Source organism: Ochlerotatus camptorhynchus, unplaced genomic scaffold, assembly GCF_037179485.1.
Source record: "Ochlerotatus camptorhynchus isolate MF236.1 unplaced genomic scaffold, CSIRO-AGI_Acam_v1.1 ptg000211l, whole genome shotgun sequence".
NCBI classification, from domain to species: Eukaryota; Metazoa; Arthropoda; class Insecta; order Diptera; family Culicidae; genus Ochlerotatus; species Ochlerotatus camptorhynchus.
In genome coordinates this window covers 4,198,759-4,224,868 of record NW_027040701.1, presented here as the reverse complement: position 1 = coordinate 4,224,868, position 26,110 = coordinate 4,198,759, and the positions used below count along the sequence as shown (strand labels likewise).

General features: G+C 37.8%; 1 protein-coding gene across 8 annotated transcripts in view; it reads left to right on the top strand.

The window, feature by feature from the left end:
* Positions 1-26,110, top strand: part of CadN (Cadherin-N) — a 478,164-nt gene that overhangs the window by 376,956 nt on the left and 75,098 nt on the right. For 6 of the 8 annotated variants that reach the window (XM_065224397.1, XM_065224398.1, XM_065224394.1 and 3 more), the window contains one exon: positions 2,192-2,356. In XM_065224397.1, coding sequence (XP_065080469.1) covers positions 2,192-2,356 — 165 coding nt within the window. Of the gene's footprint in view, positions 1-2,191; positions 2,357-4,302; positions 4,462-26,110 lie in introns of all 8 variants that reach the window. The other 2 variants (XM_065224396.1, XM_065224395.1) reach the window with 1 other exon arrangement.

Here is a 26,110-nt window from a genome sequence, read left to right as displayed (position 1 = left end):
TTTTTAAATCGTGGCTGGTGGTTAAACATATGATTAGTGATTTATTGCTATAGTTTGGGTCTTATTGGAAGAGCCTGTATGAAGTTAGATTTATGTTAGTAAAACGCTTGATTTTCAACTTCTTACCATGTGGACGAATTTTAGCATAATAAGTGGCAAGAAGTTTTGATCATTTCAAGAAAGTAAGGTTTTCAAGAAAAATGCGTTTTCCTTAAATTGTTCTAACTTTTTGTAAAATCAACCAAATATTCCTAATACTGAGACAATGATTCATAAATGTATGTTGCTGCCAAAAATTCAGAGACGTATTGTTTTAACTTGTGCATTTAGAGCCGTTTTCTAAAATTTAAATACAGCTGAACAAAAATATGATTTCTAGATTCATTTATTCAGTGACAGTAGCTATAGACAGTCAAGTTATAGACCGGTCAACGTGAGTTAACGTATCCAAACAAACCGTCAAATCGTATGGAAAATGTTCGTTTTGGATACAACATGGTTGCACATTATTAGGTCTAGCGTAGGGAAAATATCAAAAAATCAAATCTCACCAACACCCAAGATCACGCTTGATTTTCGTAGACAAAAATCAACAAGCAAACAACTGCGGTTGATTTTGCAAGCTGTGATATTGCAGCTCGGAATAGCAAGCTAACAAAACTCACCAACTGCAAATCTCACCAAACTGTGGTGAGATTGAGTTTCATGATTTTTGCTTTACACCCGAATACAACCGAAACTTCCATAACGGCTTGCAGTAGTCCCTTCGCGTCTGCCATCGGTGAAGATTAAAAAGGGATAGCAAACTATGCTTTCTCTTTCTAAGAAAACGATGTGCAATTGAGTCATTTTTGTGTCGAGTCAACTCTCAGCTTGATTTTTGTACGTTGTGAATAGTCTCGCAATATCAAAGGAGCTTGTTAAATCAATATCAAGCATGATGTTTTGTTCCAATATCACACGTGATATTGAATGCGTATGAGTGCGGAAATTTTTTATTTGATTGATGATTTTGCCTACACTGATTAGGTCTATAACTAAAGAGTGATCTAGCTCTAGTTCATATTTTTTGCTGTGTAGATTCGCACGGCAAGAGAGCACGATGCGGACTGATGATGTTATATGCTTGTAAGTTAAAAGAAAATACTGTAAAGTATGTGTTTGACACATGAAACCTGTCAATTTCGCTTTCAGTGTGTCACAATCAGTGATTTTATGATTTGTGAGCGTTCGCTAAGAGTGCACGAATTTGACATGTTTTATTTGTCAAACACTTGCGTTTCAACCTTTTCTTGTTTCTAACAAGTACAAAATATCATTATAACATCTAATGAATCCAAAATTCCAAAAATCATTTTTTTTTATAGCAAATGAATGCACAGCAAAAAATTAATTTTAATATCGCATCAAAGTGGATGCACTTCAATCGTGTCGAAAATATGGTGTAATATTACCTGCCAAAAAGGGGAAAATACAATGCATGTGCTGACATTACGTTGCTTTTACTGCATTTGTTTATTTGTGTGGCCATAAAAATTACGTGAGATTTTCGACATGATTGAAGTGCATCCTCTTGGATGTAATATTAAAATTTATTTTTTGCTGTGTGGAAGCAATCCTTGCTGCAATAACATAATAAGTAATTGATAGTAAACTTACATATTATGTTGCTCAACTGCACAACTACTACCAACACTCACTGAGTTCATATTGTTGTGTAATGAACTATGATAGGTGTCCCAACTTCTCTCGATACATCTTTTCTTCAAATCATTTCTCCACTTCCCAGCGTTCTAACTTTCCCTTACTGAATGTGCTTAATCGGCCAGACACATAAGAGGATTATGTGCAGCACACAGCAAACATATAATGGATAATAATCCCCTACAATACCGACATTCCCTACACAAGTTTTGAGTGAACATTAGAAGAGCTACAACTGCTTGTTTGTATTAACACCCTCGGTTCAACAAGGTTCTCGGATAATAGGGCAACGCAAAATACACAATTTGATACCGTTAATCAAATGTTTTGCTATCGGTCAGTGTAATAACAACAACAAAACCTCGGTTGCGATACCGGTAGAAGCCACAAATCGAACCATATTGATTATAATTAACCCATCAATATTTCAGCTAACTCCTGCTATACTAACACCCCTGTTCTAAACATTCTATCTGTGAACCAACAGTACGAGCTCCGTCTGGCGGCGTCCGATAATCTGAAGGAAAACTACACCACGGTGGTGATTCACGTCAAGGACGTCAACGACAATCCACCGGTCTTCGGGCGGCCCACCTATCAGGCCCAGATCACCGAAGAGGACGACCGGAATCTGCCGAAGCGCATCCTGCAGGTCCATAAAATCGCTCTGCTCCCTAGTTGTAGTGTTTTGTTTTCGTTTGTGTTGCATGCCTCAATCCAGCTTTTCCGTTGCCCTTTGTATGTGTATGTGAACCTGCAGCTTATCATCTAGCTCTATTCCCACCTAGCTGCACTAGAATGGAGTTCCATATTGTTGTATGATTTTCTGTTCAATCCCTCAACTTCACGTTCCCAATGTCTTTGATGTGTATAAGGTGATTATTTGTTCGCTTTGGTGTGATTGAGATTGAAAATCGAATGTTGAGCTCCAAGAAATGAATGTAATCAACTCTTGTGAAATATTAATTCCATCATATATTTCCCGTTTCGGTTTTCCGAATGATAAATTATCCTTCGAACGAGCTTCAAAATAAACTTTCAGATCTCGTAAAATGCATGAATGTAAAAACGATAAATGTCCATCCGGAGGCATTTAATCACCCACCAGCAGCCAAAGTGTTATCGATACGCAGTAGCACAGCACAAATTTAACTGGAGAGGGAGGAAACATGCATGCATTTCTGCATAAATTTACAACTTCCGGCAGCAATCCGCCAGTGTTCGATGAAATGCGGAATCCACACTGGACGCCGTGTAAGCCTTTGATGGATTTACTCCGGCTTCGATTGAATAAGTAAATAATGGTGGCGAGTGGGGAGAAGGATAGATTGTTACGTGAAACATGATACTGTTGGAACAAAGAATCATTTGAAGAGTATATCTGCAATTGCTCGTAATTATTTTAAAGATATTCAAGTCATTTTGTTCCATGAAACTAGAATAGAACAAGTCTGCAGAATTGTTATGCCAGGAAAGAATTCCACAAATATCTACATGCGTTTATTTTGAGTCTATGGCCAACACCTTGCATGGTGGTATTAGAAACCTAACATTTGAATTTATCGCACCTTTATTTTTAAACTGATAGTGTCAAACGGGGGTTGGAATCCCCAGCCATGATGTTTTATAGTTAGCACCATTTTCAAAATGATTTTCAAATGGGAAGGTAATACAGTGCAGTATGATCACTTCCAGTCGATGCATTATGCAACTGCCAAACATATCTCCGTGTGTAACCAGCCCAACAATCACTCGGAAGCGAAGCTCACTGAACATACATAATCGATTCCAATCTGGTCCAATAATGTACGGTGGTTTACACGTGTACATGTTCCATCCAACCGCAGCCCTCAATGATTGCAATATTTACAATCGCAGCTCAGCCGCGATTCGTGGTCGTGGTTCAGGCAACTGGGTGTAAATGGTTGCGTTTCACAACCAGATTAGTTGGCTACTTTTCGTGGAAACGATAATTGCGAATTACGCCTTCAGCTTTCAATCCGGGTGTCACCGTTGCGGTCGTCTTAGCTGTCGTCGACGTCATAGCCACATCTTCTTCCACGGTTGATTCCTTTCTCCGGCATATCGCGAGGTGAAATTGCGTCTTCGATGGAAATGAAGACATTAGTCACCGTGTCGTTGCCGGTCGTTGCGAGCAGAGAAACCCTGAAATGGGGTGATAAAATTTAATTGGCTGTAAATTTGATTACTAAATTAATGTTCCGCTAATGCGGCACGTAGGCGAGCTGCCACTGTCGAAAATTTGAAGATTGCGAATTTAATTAACATCTATTATTTTGGAATTTCAGGTATTTCTGATTACAACTTACCAAGGCTGTAAGGAAATCTCGATCTACTAAATATATCGTCGAAGCAATCAAAAAGGATATTAATAATGTTCAACGGTTCTCTAAACTAGCGTAGGATTCCAAGTAAATCCTATCCACTGGAAACCGCTCAAATCTTTTGCTGTCAAGTTTGACAGCGAAGCTGATTTTCACGCCCGTCACTCTCTTTCTCTCTGGATAGACGATGATGCCGAACAAGCTCTATTAATCACATTATCACTTTTTTCTTTTCCCCCGGCGCACCACCCAGTACAACCTGACGCTGGTGGCTTCCGATAGTTTGAACGAGAACAAAACGATTATCGTGATCAACGTCAAGGACGTGAACGATATGCCACCGGTTTTCCCGCAGCTGCTGTACGAACGCACCATGGATGAGGAGCTGGACGTTCCGTTTCGCATCATGCAGGTCTGGCTCTTTCCTCTTTCGATGTTGCTCACTACTGACTGACTGCGCTGTGGTGGAACTCTCTGGTGGTGGTGGTTGTGGTCGCTCTGTGGTTTAATTTTTATCGTCTAGCTGCCTAATTGCATAGTTACTTCTGCCTAACTAACATGGTGAATGGATCTGAAAGTCTCGCTTCGTCGTTAGCGTAGAATCGTTACTAACATCTTCCCAATAAAGGAGCACTGATTAAATTTAAATTAGGAAATAGCACTTCGTATCGACGTGGTTTACACGGTGTTGATTCTTCTGAATGCTCTGTATCTAAGCACTAATGGTGAGAGTGCTGCATTGCTGAGTCAATCAAAGCGTGGGCTACAGCTCATACGGAGCAGAATCCTTAGGAAGAAGTCTAATAAAATAACCAATCCCTCCCGTTGTCGTCTTCTGCCCACGCATTCGTTCGTATCGTTCGTAAAGAGCCTGTAAATGGAGCTAATCTAGGGCACGCAACACATTAACTCGTTGTACTAATTAGCCGTTTATGTGTGTTTACTTCCACATTTCCACAGTCTAACACTTAAATAAACAAACCAAGTAAGTACGCATCACGAGCAAAGAGGCTGTTTTCTATTTCGGAAGAAGCTCTTATTTTCTACATGCTATTAATATGATTGTATTAAGAGATCGCCCAGGAGCTGCTGAATACAAATTGTACTATTTCCCTCTTTCGTGGGGTAAATTTAACTTGTTTTGTTTCGACTGCTACAGAATAAACAAGTTCGATCGTAATCTGTCGTAAGAAGCTTTTTTTTTTTCCTACAAAGGGTTTCTCCCAATGTCTGAATCTTCGAAGCATTTATATATTATTAACTCATAAAGTACCAGGACGAACGAATTTGTTTCAACAAACTCGTTCTCAGCAATGCCTCATCCGATTTTCATAAACTTTGGTTTTTATTCAAGGGGAATAGTTGAACTAACTTTTGTCGTAGGTACCGCCCCCTTAGAACCCTCCTCGTTCTTGGGAGATGCAAATATGTCTGTGTTTTTTTTTGTACTTTTTTAACCAGTTTGACCAAATGTTTTAAATTTTCACGCGAATCGGTTGTCTGGTGCAGCAAATGATATCAGATATATGAAATAAGATTAGTTAGACTGAATTTAGATATTTCCATAACGTATGGCTACGATATTATCGGTACCTGGAGTCCGGAAATCGATTCTGTAGGACATATTTAGTCATATCTCAGGCAAAAGTATCTTGTGGCATGTCAAAACATGTCAAATAGGTAGAATCAAGTGAATGAAGATGATTTGGGATGAGTTTGGCCAGTTTGGCATCGTTGTCGGAACGTGGATCTGAGAATTCTGGCGAACGGTTTGTTGGAATATAATTTCATTGAGGTTATGATATCATATTACGCCAAAATGACAAGCTATGATCACTGAAATCAGGTTGTTGTGTATCTGATGACATATGGACACATTGGCATCGGTTCCGGGCAATCCGTGGAATCCAGTTTTATACCCCACAGTAACATTCGCGGTATAATAATCATTTTGCATAACCAATCATGTTAGCATGATAAGATAATGTCAATAAAGATTATTTGTGTTAATTCCTTTGGCATATGGTCATATTGGCATCGGTTCCGGGATTCCGGAATTTCATTTCATAAATTCCGCAATACGATACGGTAAGGGGATCTTATAATCCGGTTCTTTAGGTCAAAGTCATATTTGAGGCAAATGAATCATACTGCATATCAAATCATAGGATATGAGCATGAACGATTATTTCAGATAATTTCATTGTCATTTTGACACATTGCCCTCTGTTTCAAGGCTTACAGTATCTGGTTCCGTAAATTCTGGATTATGACTAGAAATGATTTATTTGAAACTACTATATCGCGTGGTATGTAAAATCATGCATGTTCAACCGAGGTGAATATTAAAAGGGGTGATGAATATATTAGTCACACTTCAAGAGGGGAAGGGGGAGGGGATTATGATTTTTTGACAAATATTGCATTATAATGGTATAGGTATAAAAAAACATGAGGAAAGGGGGGAGGGGGTTAGTTTTCTCTCAATTCAGCGTGACATAATAAATGGATTGTATCTAATACAAATAATTTGAGGGCAGTAGCCTCCATCCAGGATCTGAACTTGGTGCTCCGGAAGTCATTTATATTCAAAAGAGCATGACCATCCGCGATCTGATTCAGGTTCTCCGAAAATAATTTCAGCGCAATAAACAAGGCTAAAATATTTTATAACTTAGTAATCCCATGTGATCATTACATAGCTATAGCAATCCCATGTGAACATTACAATGCCAATCATTCAGGAAATTGTGAACACATTCCTTCATACGGGATCTGATCCAGGTTCTCCAGAAGTAATTTTGAACTAATGGTCCTGGCTGGTTACTGGGATCAGTAAGCAACTGTCCAGTCGCGTCTTTCATAGGCATCTTTGGATTCATCCTTGCTCCAATCAGACGTCGTGATATATCGCAGAGGAGGTGGATATCGTCGGTTGTTGCGGCATTCCCTCCTTCGTCGGTCAGGGAATCCACTCAAACTCGCTTGTCCCGTTTGCAATTACGGTTTACTTCTTTCTCTAGAGCCGACTACCGTTGACAGACTTCGTTCTTGGCTCCTCTGGTTCTCACCCGCTGTATCGCGGTTTTTGCTTCTTTTGGGGCTTAAAACCGGATTCCACGGATTTCCCGGAACCGATGCCAATGTGTCCATATGTCATCAGATACACTAAAACCTGATTTCAGTGATCATAGCTTGTCATTTTGGCATAATATGATATCAGAACCTCAATGAAATTATATTCCAACAAACTGTTCGCCGGAATTCACAGATCCGCGTTCCAGAACCGATGCCAAATTGGCCAAAATCATCTCAAATCATCTTCATTCACTTGATTCTACCTATTTGACATGATTTGACATGCCACAAGATACTTTTGCCTGAGATATTACTATGTCCTACAGAATCGATTTTCGGGACTTCGGGTACTGATAATATTGTAGCCATACGTTCATCTATCTGATATCATTTGCTGCACCAGACAACCGATTCGCGTGAAAATTTAAAACATTTAATCAAACTGGTTAAAAAAGTACAAAAAACACAGATATATTTGTATGTTCCAAGAACGAGGAGGGTTCTAAGGGGGCAGTACCTACGACAAAAGTTAGTTCAACTATTCCCCTTGAATAAAAACCAAAGTTTATGGAAATCGGTGAGGCATTGCTGAGAACGAGTTTGTTGAAACAAATTCGTTCGTCCTGGTACTTTACGGGTTAAGGGAAAAATTCTCGTTTCCGACTACACTCGGCACTTTAACGATTATGGTGCAGAGTTTCTCAGACAAACTAAGGAAACTGACCTTAAAAAGACCGTCCAAATACCGACTAGCGCAACAAATAAATTTTTAAATTATCTTCTTCTTGTACCTTCTTAAGATATTTGTTCAAAATCAAATATCTTAAAGTTTCCTACGCTATAAGTTATTTAGACCAGTCTTGGTTAATTCAGAACTGTTTACTCAGAAACGCTACATTCTTCGAATATTGATTTTTCAGTTTAACGGTGGTTCAAAACGCTACAAATAAACAGCATTCTACAAGGCTAAATCATGGTCGACAGAACCTTTGTAAAAGCATAAATGACGAATCGATAAAACTCGACCTTTTCCTCTTTGCTTGATTGTAAAATGGGCAGTGGTTCATAATTTTGCTAAAATTAAACAATTTTAAACCTTTAAATTTTCAAAAATTTTCAAAAAACTTTAGCCTGAAAACGGTACTTCTGATCGAAATGAATTATGACACAAAGTTGTTTTGCTGGGAAAAATAGACAAATATCTCAAACTGTTCTAAAATTATTAATTTTATTTTTTTTTTTAGAAAAAGTTCATGAAAAATTAAAACTTTTGGAGTGTTTAAAACCATGGACACTTAAAATTTGTCAAAAATCATTGAACAAAAACTTTTGGCCAAATTTATGAACGTTTTATTGAAACTGCAATATAAAACTGCAATTTATACTCAGAAAACAAAGTTTGAAGCATTTTAAATCATGTGCTGTAAAAATAAACACAAAACAGCGTACTAAGAAAAAAATGTTGAAATTTGTTACCAAAACTTCTTGATTAACGGTTTTTGTCTGTTTTCAAGTGTCTATAGTTTTAATCATTCCAAATGGTTTGCATTTTTAAAGCCTTTTTTTTTTTGAAAAAAAGAATCGAATATCGGGCTAGGACATTTTAATATGCGTTTAAACAGTTCTTTTTATTTTTTACTTAAATCGTTTAGTTTTCCTACAAAGACATTACTTTCCTCAAAAACTTTATCTGCGATGTAATTTCGAATAGAAATGCCATTCCCGTGCGACAATATCTTGAAACATCCTAAATGGTCGAATTTTAGAAAAAATGACAAACAATTTCGGAAAGTTTCATGCAAATCGGATAAGGTCAATTAAAAAAAAATGTTTTCGCTATTTTGCCTGAGACTGCCCAAATGTTACTCGAGTTCAGGGAAAAGAAAATAATACCGTCCTTCGTTGGAAACATAAAAACGGCTTTTTTTCCCTTTCGAAGGAATGTGTGATCAGAGATGTTATGCCTCAGAAAATGCCGACGGCGCCAACTGAGATTTAATCCAGGCCCTTTGGGGTGAGAGGCATTCACGCTTAATACTACACCACCGGCACCGCTAAGATATTCAAACTTCCCCTAAAGTCTAGACTATTCAGGCGTTTTTGGGAGTAATTGAAACAAAACTATAGTTCTCTGATTTTTTCAAACCATTTTAAAAACTACCGCAATTTTCCAAAAGATTGCAACACTTCCTTGAAGTTCATGGACCTTCCTTTAAATTCTAAGTCTGTACTTCCTTGAAGTTGCCTGATTTTCTAACCAGAAGTTCTCCAATTTTCTATTACATTCGCGTTATTTTTCAAGTCATTCTCGGAACTTCTCTTACATTCAATCAATTTTCCTTATAATCATAAAACTTTCTTGTAAATCTTGCAAATCAACAGAAAATTTTGGAGCATGTTTTTTTTATTATTATTATTATAGTCTCAATGAAACACTTAAATCTAAATGTAGTCATTCATTAAAAATTAAAAATTGGCCAACAGCAAACGATGACGAAACATCGAGGCATTGATGTCAAAGTCAAATAGGTCAGAGGCTTCGTTGAATTGATGAATCATGGCGACAAAGGAACTGTTTGCAGCATAGTTGGTTGCATGTACTACTTCATGTAGCAAGGTTCTCGGACGGAGTGTTCGGGCAGGAGCATACAGATTAATTTTGGCCAGTAACTCAGGAACATCATATTCTGCGAGCAAAACTTTTGCAACGAAGACGACCTGCGATATGTTTTGTCGCTTAGCAAGAGTATCCAAACCCAGTAAACGACAGCAGTCAGCATACGGTGGTAAATTCAGCGGGTCACTCCATGGAAGATAGCGCAGTGCGTATCTGACGAATTTGCGTTGAACAGCTTCGAATCGTCCACTCCATACAGCTTGGTAGGGATTCCAGACTACACTCGCGAATTCCAGTAGTGAGCGTACCAATGAACAGTAAAGGGCTTTAAAACACAGAGGATCACGAAATTCCTTAGATATCTTGAACATGAATCCAAGCTGTCGATTAGCTTTGTCGATCGTGGTTGAGAAGTGGCGAGTGTATGTGAGCTTTTCATCCAACATGACACCGAGGTCTTTAACGTGATCGACACGTTGAACTGCAGTGTCATGTCAGAACATGTCAGAAATTCTCGGAATACACATTTCATTATGCCTCGAAACTTATCGAAAGTTCCTGCAACTAATTAATGGAACTGCTTGGATCTTTCTCGAAATACTCCAAACAGAAAATATTGAAACTGCTTTAAAATCTTTACACTTATCTTAAGATCTCTGGACTTTCGTGAATCTCGTAAATTCCTCCTGGAATTTTAATAAATTTCCAAAGTTTCTTGGACCATCTGTACAGTTTTTTTTTATTATTTTCCTTGAAGTTGATTGAACTACCCTGAGGTTCTCTGATCTTAATTGGTGTTCTCAGAGCTACCCTGAAATACTCGCAATCCGCATGCAGATACCAACATCAAGGGCCTTATTACGGGTGTCACTACACGATGATAAGGAAGTGATATTCGGAATAAGAGCCGTGATTACCGTACAAATCAAATGGGAATCACTTCACCGTGACGACAAGTGACAAGTTTGCACCGTGAAGTGACATCCGTAATAAGCCCCCAAATTTTGGAATCAGGTCAGAATTAGGTATTCATTAGTTATTTTCTCCTGCTCGCCATATGGCATAACCCCCTGCTCGGGGGTAAATTAATTCTAATGAATACCTAACTCTGACCTGATACCAAAATTTGGTATTGACCAGCATGACATAAGAGGTAAAATAACAATAAATAATAACAAAACATTACATGCAAAATACTTTGCAAATAACAAAAATTGATATATGGATACCAAAAGAATACCTGGCATTGTTTTGGTATTGCATTATCATAATTTGGTATTGGAATGGTATTGTGGGAACATTTTATTTGATATTATTTTTTTGTATTTTACCTTGTCATGCTATTCTTCTTCTTCTTCTTCCTCGCATTTCAAGCTTATTGCGTATGGCATATTAGCTTTTTGCGTGCTCTCAACTTAGTGTTCTACTAGATGCACTTCCACAGTTATTAATTGAGAGCTTTCGATGCCTGTACCATTTTTGCATTAGTATAATTGTGTGGCAAGTACAATTATACTCTATGCCCAGGGGAGTCGAGAAATTTTCCAACCCGAAAAATTCCTAGACCGGACCGGGAATCGAACCCAGCCACCTCCAGCATGGTCTTGCTTTGTAGCTGTGCCTTTACCGACTGAGCTAAGGGAGGTCCCTTGTCAGGCTCATCCATGCCAATTTAAGGTATCGAGATATTCTAAAAAATGTATGTTATTACTTTAATAAAAACATTAATATCATGTCAATCTATCCAGTAGGACACTTTTCACAAAAAAATATAAAATTATGTTTTTCGTAAATTGCCAACAGCGTAGCATAGGGAAACTTCAAGGATTTTGAACGTACTTCTAAAATTTCTTGCTATAGGGTGTCCTGCTCACGGGTGATTTTTCAATAATCTACATAAACATTTCCAAAACGTTCATCAAATGTATTTTTCCAACAGCGCACCTTCCAAATCTGAGGTTCATTTTTAACGTACCACAAAATTTACCATACACGCCTATATAAAACATTTGAAAATACATTATGTGTCAAATCTGACCACGGATTTGGATTTCTCGGAAAATTTCAGCCTGATTTAAAACAAAAAATATATTTAAGTGTATTCTACGCCACTTTATAACCAAAAAAGTGTTTTCAAACAAGTTTACCAAATTACCCTTGGATACCTACGTCTAGCTAAGCATTCAGTTTACCCCTGAATGCAGATAACCAACATACATAGAAAAGGGCATTTTTAAATATCTGTTAGTGTACAGAATTAATCTACATTAATCTACATATCTACATATTGAACGTATTTAAATGAATCTCAAATTTTTAATATATGTGATGATTGTTTTTCAAAAGAAAATTGAATATTTATGATTAGTTAAAAAAAAATCGTAGTTACGTGAAAATGTCATGAACTGCTAAGGATTAAATTTTTTTATAATATTTTCATAAGTTCCAGAAACAACCTGCATGGGTAGATTGACGGTGTTATTTATCTCCGTCGAAATCGACAATTTGCGATGACCAAATTTCATGAACATTGCAAGTCAATCAAAACTTTTATGAACAATTGCTTTTTTTTTAATATGTGTACGTTAGAAGCGTTAGCTGTGCTTCCATTTATTAACGTCCTTTTAAACAAACCACCTTGAGGAGGTGGAGATAGTTCATTCAGGACGGCCAAGTCGTAACCAGACCCAGCCGGTTAGCATCCCCAGGTAGCGATAATCACAGGCTACTTAGAGTTGGCTATAACCTTTTTGCTCTGTCATCGTCATCACGTGCACTACCGATGTATTGACAGTAGTGCTTTGGTGACAACGATGATCCCCCGTTCTTGTTCGCATTACTGACGGCAAATATCACCGCCAGCAACCCCACCGGGCACCGCGTGGAGGTAAGAATCGGAGTTCAGGTGCACAGAGGTCGCAAATCGCCGGTCAGGGCAGAACCCAGCAACCATTGATAGGCGTTCTTATGCACCTGCTTTACCCGGCTTAGAAGCGCTAGGTTCCTATAGTTGTGCATGGAGACTCAATACACCACCACAACGAAGCGTTAGGTTCCTATAGTTGTGTATTGAGTCTCCATGCACAACTATAGGAACCTAACGCTTCTAACGTACCGCAACTATAGGAGCGTTTACCCTAATATTCTTTTTTAATTTCTAGTTATAAATGTTGTTGATCACAGAAATCTTTGGTTTCCGTGGTAAACATAATTCTTCCAGCAAACTGCAATTCAAAACTATTAATTCCTAGTAGAGGAACAAGGAGTAAAATGAACAACTGATTTTTTAAACGGTGAAGTCATTCAAAATCTATGCATGCAAATTAATTAAAAAGAAAATGGAACACTGGTTGAAAGACCTGTGCGTTGCATTGATTAATGATTGAATGCATAAGCACTTGACATTGTTCATTTGACCCTTACTGCTCACTTTCCCTAACATTCAAATTTCAGTGAAGAGTAAAATAAAAATCATTGAGAGTAAAAAGTTTAGGAATTCATATTAAAAAACTGAAAAAATTTGTGATACCTTCAGGCTAACAAAATTGGGTAAAAATGTTGACAAAATCGAGTGTGGACAAAATCGGGAAGCCGCTGTTGTTCGTTGTTCGTAGAACATTTTTAAAATATTATTTTTGGTATTTTATCTCCTATTTCAGGCTCATCGATACCATATTTAGGTTGCCAATTATACTAATATAATTTTCTGATTCTGGTTTTCATAAGTTATTTTCGTCTGCTCGGGTTTGGATCTTTAAACTCGACTGATGTTTTGGCAACTTTAGTAAAGTTTCTGCATTTTTTTCTGATGCTAAAGAAACGGCCCTGAAACTCGTTGATCTTCTCAGAAGTTTTCAAAATTTTCCTGAAATTTAAAGAACAACCCTGAAGAACGGAACATATCAGAACTTACCATAAAAGATCTTCCTTGTTGTTCTGAACGATCTTGATGTTCTCGAAAATACCCTGAAACCCTCAGAATTTCCTTTAAAGTCTTGGAAATTCCATGACATTATCAGAGCATCTTGAAGGTCCTCAATTTTTCTGATGTTAAAGAAACTAACATAAGTTTAAAAAAATGCCTGTAAGCCCTGGAACGTCATTAAAGGTAATGAAATTTTCCCGACTTTCATGGGGCTTTCACCTGCTACGAAGATTTCTGAAAATTGTTCTTACACCATCTGTAAAGTTCTTTTATTTTTCGTTCGGAAATTTCTAAAATTTGCAGAAGTTTCCTCTAGTTTTCATAATTTTCCAGATAATCTTGTAACTCCGCTCGAAGTTCTTGGAACCTACCCTTATCCGATCAGCTCCCATAAGGGACCGTTAAGGGCCACCTACATTAGATTCTTATTTGATGCGTTGCGGTAAAGTGACAGCTACATCTATTGTCTAACTGTCAAATTTATGTCAACGAAAGGCAAACGAATCTTATTTGGGTTATCCTTTAAAGTAAACTTAACATTTTATATAGGGGAAATGCAGGTAATGTTGGCCTAAATGCTCCTAATTTGGGCCTAAACATAAATTCAGCAATCGACTAAATTTTCAATAGTGACCGAAATATCTATTAGTACCGTCCCAATCGCGCTCATCTAGATAAAACTGATAAAAAGCAAATTTTTAGCGATGGGCCACATCTTTGATCCATAGGCCAACATTAGAGCCATTTCCCCTACCTTGTTATTTGGTAGGTTTTAGTGGATCTTAAATAAAAATTCGTTCAAAAGATTTACATTTTTTTAACTGACTCACCGAGGTCACTCAGGTCCAATCCGGTCCACACCGAAATTAATAAAAGTAGGTAAATTTAGCTTTCGTTTGCAACCAGTTTAATCAAAATCGCGTATTTACAGCCACTTCAAAACAACCACGTCCTGGTAACAATTGGCACTGGAGGGTTAAAGATCTAAAAACCTCTTTAAAGTTGTTAACTTTCCGGTAGTTTTCGAAACTTTCCTTTCCATTTTTCCATGGAACATACCTGAAGTTTGCAAAATTTGTCTAAAGAACTCTGTACTTCCTAAATTTTCCATGAAAATCCTGCAGCTAATGGAACTGTCCTTAAGTCCACTTCTACACAAACAAAACATATAAAAAAGACCAACGAAGTTATCAACCTTCACACGTTAAAATATTTTTATAGGTTTGGATTTTGTTTTCTCATGAAAAGTCCCACGCCAAATGAAGTATCGGAAAAACTCAACCTTCTCCGATTTGCATAAAACTTTGCGACTTAATCGGCCATTTTGAATGTTGCAATTTTGTTGGAAATGGGCTCTTTGTCATTTTGTAGTAAAATGGTGGAAAGAAAAAGTCACTTCTGAACGAAATGACGTCTGAGATAAAGTTGAAGTATTTTTGTTTAGTAGGTTTGATTAAAAAAAAAATTAAAAGCTGAACTATCTAAAAAGTGTATCTGCAAAATTTTTATATTTTTTTGAAGATGCTCATAAAAAATTTCTGAAACATTTTAAATTATGGACAAAATGACAAAAATCGTTGAATTAAGACTTTTGATATTTTTTTTTAAATTTTAGGTGCGATTTTTATATTATTTCTACACAGGAAACAATATTTGAAACCGTTATTTATGCAAAAATTACATGAAAAAGCTTGTCAACAATTATTTACAATTATGACCAAAAGTTGATGTTACACGATTTCTGTAAAATTTCAAGTGTCCATGGTTTTAAATACCCAAAAAAAAAATTGTCATTATTCATGAGCTTTACTTAAATATGAATTATAAATATTGTATACATACCTTTCAAGGTATTTGAGGTTTTTGGAATTTTACTCACAAATACTAAAAAAAAGTACCATATATATTTTTTTCAGAAAGACTTTACTTTGCTAAACAACTTTGTCTCAGACGCCATTTCAATCAGAAGTAACATTTTCGTGGTCAAAGACAAAGACGTCATTTTATTTACTAAGCATGGCCTTTTTTCGAAGAAAAAAAATGTGAATAATTGCCCGCAGCTCACAATTATGTAAAGTATCATGCAAATCGGAGGAGGTCGAGTGTTTTGTTTGTTTTGGCCTGGAACTGGTAATTTTAGCATGCTAGAGTCAATATATACTGGCAGTGGTGTAAAAAAAAATCTGGTCAAATATTTTGTGATAAGGAACAAAACTACAAACGTTCTCTTTGTTCAAAAATTCATATCTTTCTAACCACTGGGGCGATTTCAAAGATCAAAATATCAATGTTACAGTTGCTAAAAATCAATGGAGACACATGGTACTCTATTCACATAGGAGTATTGAACAAAAACCCAAAATTTGTAATTTGTAACCACTTATTGCAATGGTCATCCTAATGACAAAAAAAATACGGATCTAATATATTGCTATAAGGAACAAAACTTCAAATTTTTAGGAAATTTTGAGAACCACTGTATCGTTTTGCTATGGAATGGCCGTATATGCAATGGAACCAGTTATTAAACCATTCTAGCTTAGTGCTTAATATCTGGCACACTATCTCTATTTTTTTTTTAGGTGGATTTTTTTTCTCACTAGAAATGTGAACCAAAGTTTTGGAGAATTCTGATGATTTTTGCGGGGAATCCATACAATTTTTGGTGAGAATTCTGAATCAATCACGAACTAATAGCTAGTAGAACTTCATCCTTAAAGTTCTCCCGAAGGTGTATCCGATCTAGTTGTTCTGAGCAAAATGTGCAGCTTCTTCTGAGATTAATTCTCAGAGTATGTAAGGAACCTCCAGACAAATTTTAAGTGGAAATCCAAGATAATACTAAATCTAATCCGAAGAGATTTCTTATCATAATGTTTAATCGATGTTTGCACTCAGATTTTTTTTACGCCTAATGACATACATTTTGTTTAACGCGCTCAAAGTGGCTCATGAATATAATAATTGTTCTTTCAAGTGTCCTTTATGAGCACTTTCTATTTTTTTCAAAAATGGCTCCATTTAGATTTATGTTCATCGGACCGCTAAAGTTCTAAAAACCTTAATTCAAACCTAGTGAATGAAACGGATACAGGAAACAGTGCACTGCTGGTGCTTCTGATGGTGCTGCTAGAATACGAAACAATAACACAGTTCCTTGCACACACACTCCAGGTGGTGGTGGTGGTGGTGATGAAACTAGCGATTGTCCAGCAAGTCAGGACGAACTCGAAAGTTTTCCTTTCCGAAAAGTTGGAAACAACAGCATGAACTGAGCATTTGCTCTTCTTCCGCCCAGCACCGAAAATTGTGCCACTTTTGAATGCCAAGAAATGGAAACTTTTCGTTGTGTGACTTGATGCTATTTCAAAAGTCCTATACAACATTGTGTGCTCTCGTTTCAATTTGTTCCTCACGGAATTGACTAGGTAGGACTCCAGAGTTTCATGCCGACGAGGGCGGGGCGGGTATGGAACTGAAGAATTTGACGTAATTTTGTCCTTTCTTTTGAAGTAAAAATTGTCGACGTCCCTACCGCACGTCACCGACGACGACGACGACGACGCCGCCGCCGACGAAGACGGTCACGTGTTCCTCGCGAAGAAGACACATCGGCGAGGAAAGTTTTGCTTCGCTCGGTGCTCTCTGTCTCTTTCTCTCTCACTTGAGCAAGATTTCGTCCAGAACAAATTATTTTAACGAGATTTTAATTGAATTTCCAACTTTACCGTTTTTGGCAAATTCGTGGCACGCGGCGTGCTCGTTTTTCGCCGTGGTGAAACATTATCAGAATTTGAATACACTTTCCGAGAGACAGGAAGCGGTTGTGCAACTATTTGAATCGCTTTTTAAAATGTGATGTAACTTTAATGTTTTGCTCTTTGAGAATTTTACAAAAAATAAGAACAACGCAGAAAATGTCTTCGTGTGGGGTCTTAGCCTGCATATTTATTGCTCAATTAAGTGCCATTAGATTATACTAGAGAGGAGTCAGGTTGGTCCGTCCGTCCGTCCGCAGCCTTCGTCACCAGGACTCATCCCACGAACCGAAATCAATCGTCTCAACGACGGTCATGTACAAGGGCGATTCTAGTCTTTGTCGTCGTCTTAGCGATCAAGATTTAATCTTGCGATTTTTCTCGTTCCCACCCGCTACTTCATCCCACTCTTGCATCCAGAAAATCTGATTGGATACGGGGCGGTCATGGGAATTAAATTGATAATGTTCCTGTCCTTCCACTCGAAACGGCAGTCGGAAATCAAAATTGAAAATGGTTCTTGTTCATGGTGGACTACCGAGAAATGGCCCCCATCCAGCAGAAAATAGGATAAAGAAAAAATAAGACCAAGCAAACAGGTAGCTTCATCGGTTGGGTCCATTAAATGCGGGCTGCAGCACGAACGGCAGGAACAAAGAACAAGACGGCCTCCTCCAGCTACCGGGAAAAGGCCATAAAAATGGGAGATACCAATCGGGGGCCCGAATAAAGCCGTTTCTTTTTCTTGCTGAAGTTGTGAAAATTCTGAGTCAAGAAAATATGGAGGAAATGAAAAGTCTTTTAGCGGACATTAAATCGGATTACCGGGACGCTAATTAAGTTTTATTGGCCTGTGATAGGTGAAATCGTTGGGACCCTGGTAAACGGTGTGCTCCTTTTGTCATTGTCGTCGTCCTAGGTAGTGGTCCAGTGAGCTGCTAATCGTTCTTTTTTTTCTACATGAGAATTCCGGAGCAAGTCCTTCGGGGAAGAATAGCTCAATTTGATTGCTAACAGAAGTGAAATCATTCGGTATGGTCGGTTGTTTTTCTGGAGAGTCAAGTTCGTTGCCTTCTTCCGAAATCGGGTACCCATCAAGGACGAATGACGGAACGATTTGACTGGAAAGGTAACTGGTGATCCATCCATCAAATATTTGCGGTTCGTATTCGAGAAAGCGGAAATTGAAGAATAATATTTATTTTGCAGGTTTCTGTTTGACTCACTCCGGAAACCAGTTTCGGAAAAAGGTAGTTTGACTTTGTGTGTCAGAAGTTTTGCTATTGGTCGACGGAACTACGCAGCATTGTTTTTTTATGGTTTGAATCGTTGGAATGCTGTCTTTCTGAATATTGTCTCAAGCAACACGTTCCGTTTAACAATTACAAACTACACAAAAACAATAATAGAGGGATGGAGTTGAAAAATTGAGTCACCAAACATCAAATCCATCGACAATCGGAGAAGTTCAAGACGATAAAATTGCAATTTTAATTAAATTGATTGTGTTCATGTTTTCAATTATCAGAATCGTCTTTGGAATTTCATAGAATTCAACTAAGAATTGCAAGCATTTGCTTTTGGAATATTTCAGGATCTGGGCTAAATCTTTAATATTATTTATCGCATAATCAACTGCTGTTAAATGAGATGTATAAAGGTTCCCAATGAAAGCGATTTAGATGAGCAGAGCCATAGACAGCAGAAGAAAATAGGAAGAGGTAATATAGTGCCACATAATTTGTTGTGATGTTTCGATGATTCTATCGATAACAACTCTCAGTTAAGTTAAGTTTTTAATCAGAATTGTGAAAAATTAGCTGTTTTAAATGATATTACATTTTTTTTATTCAAATGATGTACAGTTGTAAAGGGTGTGACGGGTGAAAATAGAACACGGTCGTTTATCGGGCCATCCTACCATGGCAGAGGCATGCGAACTATTGAATTTATTTACAATCTTACAATAGAACAGTAGGCATGATAACACTACGCTACCGGAATGTGTGTGTTGATATGAGTATTTGGGTTGGGTATTCGTTTAGTACAAACAGGGAGTTTTATAGATGCTCAAGAAACGTTGCATAAGTTACAGAATATAGAATTATGACAAGTGATCTTATTTCGTTGGACTTTATTTACATGTGTATTCGAAGCATTTATGCTTACAATCTGTATCAGAGATATCATTTTTTTTGTTATAAAAGCTTGAAAACATATGGGTTTCATACATCTTGCACCTTCTCCTAAGTCCTAAATGCATGAAATTTATTTTGTGTGTACGTTACCATGTTTCTAAGCCACCATTTTAGAAAATTATAAAATTCAAACTTCTAGAATTTAATTTTGGTTCCTAGGTCTGAGATTTAACTGATGATGAAATATTCAAAATCTAAAAAAAAATGCTAGTTACAAAATTTATGGAATTATCTAACTCTGAGAATTTTCTTACGTTTGAAATGCTTAAATTTATAAGATCTTGACACTATGTGACTTCGTTACAAAAAGCATGAACAAACGATCATTGCTTGTTCAAAATCAGTAAGTTTTTAAGGCTCCCACAATCGAGGTTCCAATCGTTGTCATGAAATAAATATAATTAAATTTGTTAAACCTTTAAAATAATAGTAAGCCTCAATGTCATTACAGATCATAGAAAAAAATACCCAGTAGTTTAGCAAAAAAAAAAAAAAAATGCAACAGTTTTCTAGCTACGCCAATGAGTGTAGGTATACGCTAGTACTGATTTTGAGATTGTAAGGTTGTCTGTTAAAACTCCGAATACGGTGGGTAAGATACTTTAAGCCGACTACGAAGCGTCCGAAAAACGTGTAACAGCAAGTTTGCAATGACATAACTAAACAATTTCTTGATGGGTTTTGCAAGTGGCTTAAGATCCATAAATTAGATTAATGGGCACAAATGTTCATAATTAGCAAGAATACAGGCATGGTACCTATATATGGAACCTGGAGATAACGGAACGGTCCTGGAAAGATCCGGAACATCCGTAAAAGTGGTCTATCCATAAACCCCTGATTCTAGAAGGACGCAGTTTTTTTCGAAAACATTAGGAACTGTGATATAAGAAATAATTTGGATTCATGATATAAACATGGACCCGAATGGCCATCGGACCGTCCTCCGGAAGATCCGGAACATCCGTAAAAGTGTTCAATCTATGAAACTGATCCTATAAAAAAAATCCTATATAAACTGATTTCGAAAACACTTGGAACTGTCATATATAAATTAATTACGGGTCATGACATAAACATGTACCTAGAAGACCATGGAACCGTACCCCGGAAGATCGGGAACATCCTTAAAAATGGTCAATTCATGAAACTGATCCTAGAACTTCGCGGTTTTTTCGAAAGCATTAGGAACTGTGATATAAGAAAGAATTTGGGGTCATGACATAAACATGGACCTGTATGGTCATAAGACCGTCCTCCGGAAAGATCCGGAACATACGTAAAAGTGGTCAATCCACGAAACTGATCCAAGAGTTCTACGTTTTTTTTTCCGAAAGCATTTGAAACTGTGATATAATAAAGAATTTAGGGCCATGACATAAACCTTGACCGGGATGGCTATGGGTCCGTCCTCTGGTAGGTCCGGAACATCTGGAAAAGAGGTCAACCAATTAAACTGATCCTAGAGCTCCGCAGCTTTTTTCAAAAACATTAGGAACTGTGATGTAATAATTTGAGGTCATGGCATAAACATGTACCTGCATGGCCATGCCCAAGTAACAATTTTGGTTTTATGAGGGTTCTGTAGACCACGATTTAGGTTTGTAGAATGCTATAAAACGATGCTATGTTACTTGGGTGGGATCGTCGTCTAGAAGATCTGGAACATCCGTTAAATGGTCAATCCATAAAACTCCACGAGAGTACCACGTTTTTTTTTTCGTTAGCAGTTCCAGTTGGATCTTCCTAATGACGGTCCAATGGCCATCCAGGTTCATGTCTATATTACGACCCCAAATTCATTCTTATAACACAGTTCCTAATATTTTTTGAAATAAAGGGTGTCCACGATGAAATTGCCACACTATGAAATTGCTCTAACTTTTTAACCGTTGGGTAGAATTTAATGAAAATTTGGGTGGATTTAGTTCATAGTGCATTATTTACATCCTGCAAGTTTTAAAGTCCTGTGATCAAAACTCGCGGAAATGGAGTCGAAAGAACAGCTCGTGCGTGATAAAATCTTGCGCATTCATCACGAACGGTTGACCACCGATCGGAACGGTTGACCACCGATCGGAAGCCCAGAAGTGAAGGAAAAAGTATTCCGTACAACACCAAAAATCACAACCGCGTAGTTGGGGCCTTCAACCGAAATCCGAACGCCTCCGTTAGGGATGTGGCTAAGAAGCTGCACCTAAGCCGAAGTTTTGTCCAGAAGGCCAAAACTAAGGCTGGGCTTCGAACGTTCAAGGTACAAAAGGCCCCTAATCGCGACGAGAAGCAGAACAAGTCCGCCAAAACCCGTGCCAGGAAGTTGTACCTCAACATGCTGACGAAAGTTGAATGCTGCATCATGGACGACGAAACATATGTGAAGGCCGACTTCAAACAGATCCCCGGCAACCTGTTTTTCACGGCCAAGGATAAGTTCAGCGTTCCGGAGCATGTCCGCACTCAGAAGATGTCCAAATTTGCGAAGAAATTCCTGGTTTGGCAAGCCATCTGCACGTGCGGGAAGCGGAGTGCACCTTTCGTGACCCAGGACACGATGAACGGACAGGTGTACATAAAAGAGTGCCTCCAGAAGCGGCTGCTTCCTCTCCTGAAGGCCCAAAACGTCCCAACAATCGTCTGGCCGGATTTGGCCTCATGCCACTACTCCAAGGACGTGCTGAAGTGGTATGCGGACAATAAGGTCAATTTCGTGCCGAAAATGTTCAACCCTCCCAACACTGCGGAGCTCCGCCCCATCGAGAAATACTGGGCGATTATGAAGCAGCACCTTCTTAAACGACCTAAGGTAGTGAAGACAGTCGAGGAACTGAAGAAAGTATGGGTTTACATGCAAAAAACGGTTGATTCACAGGTTGTGCAGAATCTTATGGCCGGGGTTAAGGCCAAGGTGCGGGCATTTGCGTATGGACTGTAAATAAAATACGAGTAAAATGGTAAAATGAAGTTTAATAGTTATTTCTCAATCCCTGAAAATTTGATGGCAATCGGATGAAAACTCGAATTTTGCGAATCAATTTTGTGTGTGGCAATTTCATCGTGGACACCCTTTAAACTGCGGAGCTCTAGGGTCAGTTTCATGGATTTACCACTTTTAAGAATGTTCCAGATCTTCCAGAGGACGGTCTTATACCCATCCAGGTCCATGTTTACGTCCCGACCTAATTTTTTTTCTTATTTCACAGTTCCAAGATTTAAAAAAAAACTGCTGAGCTCTAGAATCAGTTTCATGAAAGAACCAATTTTACTGATGCTCCAAATTTTCCGAAGGACGGTTCCATAGCCATCCGGGCCCATGTTGATGTCACGAACCCAAATTCTTTCTTATATTACAGTTCCACGTGTTTTCGAAAAAACTGTGGAGCTCTAGGATCAGTTTCATGGATGGACCACTTTCATGGATGTTCCGGATTTTCCGGAGGACAGGTCCAGGTTTATGTCATGATCCCAAATTCTTTCTTATATCACAGTTCCTAATGTTTTTGAAAAAAAAAACCGCAGAGCTCTAGGATCAGTTTCATGGATGGTCCACTTTTAAGGATCTTTCGGATCTACCGGAGGACGGGTTTAGTGATCTCAAGGTTCTTGGTTCGAATCCAGTCTGATGCTTTATTTTATTCTTTTTGCATTTTTTGGTTAAAAGTTAAACCCATGAATTTAGCTCATGATTTCAACTCGGATGATTCATGATTTTGGGAATATTTGCTGCGTTACGCAAAAGTTGCTCATGATATCATGAATATTATTCATGGTGTATTTTCATAACATGAAAATACGCTGTGTTCATGAAATCATGAGTCATTTTTCTCATTTCGGAGATCAGATTTTTTCCCGTGTGTTCATGTTTATATATCCCAGACAACCAGAATGCACGTTATTCAAAGTTGTTTTCGTGATATACAAACATATATACAAACAAACAATTCGTATAGAATGCAAAGAAATGGCTTATACGTACAAAAGTGGAGGCCATATAAGTGCATATTTTAATTTAATTTTAAAGGAGTTGATTTAACATCATATGCGATTTAATCTGTAATAACAAATTCATTTTGAAAAGTCTTACGATGTAATCCTATTTAATTTGTAATACAGTACGACGGAAAAATGAGTCATCGCATATAAGTCGGAAATTTGCATTCTATACGATTTAACTCAAACGTAATGCGAGGTATGCCATTCTTATATGCGATTTTGACTTAAACTGTAGCAATTTACGATACTGTCTGTACATTGTTATACGACTTCTGGTTGTCTGGGATTATATCACAGTTAGTAATGTTTTCGAAAAAAAACCACGGAGCTCTAGAATCAGTTTCATGGATAAATCACTTTTAAGGATGTTTCGGATTTTCCGGAGGACAGGTCCAGGTTTATGTCATGATCCCAAATTATTTCTTATATCACAGTTCCTAATGTTTAAAAAAAAAACCGCGGAGCTCTGGGATCAGTTTCATGGATTGACCACTTTTACAGATATTTCGGATCGTCCTGAGCATACTCGTGTGGCCATCCGGGTCCGTGTTTATGCCATGAACCAAAGTTCGGAGCTGTAGGATCAATCTTCGTGGATTGACCAATTTAACGGATGTACCGAATCTTCCGGAGGACCGTTCCGTTGTCTCCAGGATCAATATATAGGAACCATGGCAAATTATGAACTTGTGTGCCCATTAATCTAATTTATGGATCTTAGGCCACTTGCAAAACCCATGAACACTCCTTTAAAAAACGTGTAACGATTTTTTTCACTTTTGAATAAAGTAGACGACCCTATTTTTAATCTTTTAACAGTCAAAATAATCTACAGACCTTAGGAATTCTAGAAATACCATAATTTTTGCAATGGCTAAGTAATGCTATTGCAAACTTGCCGTTACACGTTTCTTGGAGGCACCGTATTCGAAGTGTTAATAGGGTTTGCAAAACAATTTTGAAGGTTATGATAGCAGTTAGTTAAAACATCAAAGCTTTTATAAGAAAAGCTCTGTCAAGTACATTGAAATATTTCAATATTTCCTTTCAATCCTTGTGTTATTTAAAAAGTTACCTACGAATACTGGGTTTCTTATTAAGCAGCCACTCCTGAAGATTTTGTCTTTCTGCAGATTTTGGTTTCAGCCGTTACGACGCAGAAAAAGAACATAACACTAGCAAACGCCATTTCCGGTCGTTGAATCACCGGAACAAATGCTTACACTTTTCCAAGTTTTACTCTGGTTTATTATTTTTTCAACACTAAACTAGCCTTTACACTATTTCGGAACTATAAAATAGTAGAATAACACTAGAAAATAACTAAAAATTGAGGACCAGATTTTATTTGGATTATCAATTCGACATGGTTGCCAGACCCTCCATGAAGACAAATTTCGCTTTTGAAGCTTTTGCTTCAAGCGAAAGTTTTGAACAATGGTTGTGTGACTGTGTATTTGTAAGTGTGTAGTCAGGATTAAGAATCGGTGGTATATCTTACATCTCATAACGTACTCTGAAAATGTGATCTACCCACGCTACGGTGAATAGCGGTAGCTACTCAACAAGAGTGGCTTTCCATTACTTTATGGTAGAAATAAAAATAGGATACACCACAATAGATCAAACTAATGGTCACGGTGGTATTATGTCCTCAACACAGGAAAAATAAAGTTACTTATTAAAAAAAACATTGCCTCTCACCCCAGCAGGCCTGAGTTCAATCCCAGTTGGCGCCGCCGGGATGTTCTAAGGCATAACATCTCTGATCACGCCTTCCTTCGGAAGGGAAGTAAAGCCGTTGGTCCCCGGTTCATGAGTTGATGGGTCGATAGGTAGGGTCCAGGTGTGGGAGCTGCCTTCCTGGCATCGGTAGCATTGGTGCTCAGCACGGAAAACAAGATCGACGGAAAATAAATCGAGAAAAAAAAACTTTGTCTACCATTACGCTGGTCTGTATCGACTAACTAAAATGTTTATATTTAGAATAGATGAAATTTTTTCCCGAAGAAGCTATCTGCCTTAAACAATTTATTCCACCTGAATACGACTTCTGGACCACTGTACATTGGTTCTCCGAAGGTCTCTCGATTAGCGGTTTAACTGTAATCACGCAGGGCTGTGCGTAGCCGGTGTGGTGTGCATCCAATGTTTTCTGAATATATCAAAACCAATACATGGGTGATGTTGTGATTGAAGGAGTTCTGTTCTCTGAAAGTACAATGTATGGTTGTGTGTGTCTTTCCTAATTTATTTAGATCATACGAAAATTAAAAATATATACATGATTGAGAAAAACTTCCTATTAGTCTCACGAGTCTCTTGGGACTCGACAAATATCCTCCTTAGTATTCCAATTTTTGACCCTGACCAGCCAGAAGGTAAATTATTTCCATCTCCTGTACATACTCCAATTATAATCAATCCCTCCTGGCTCCTACTGGTACAAGTAATAACATTTCCGTTAATGAATAGCAATATTGCAAAACAAGCTG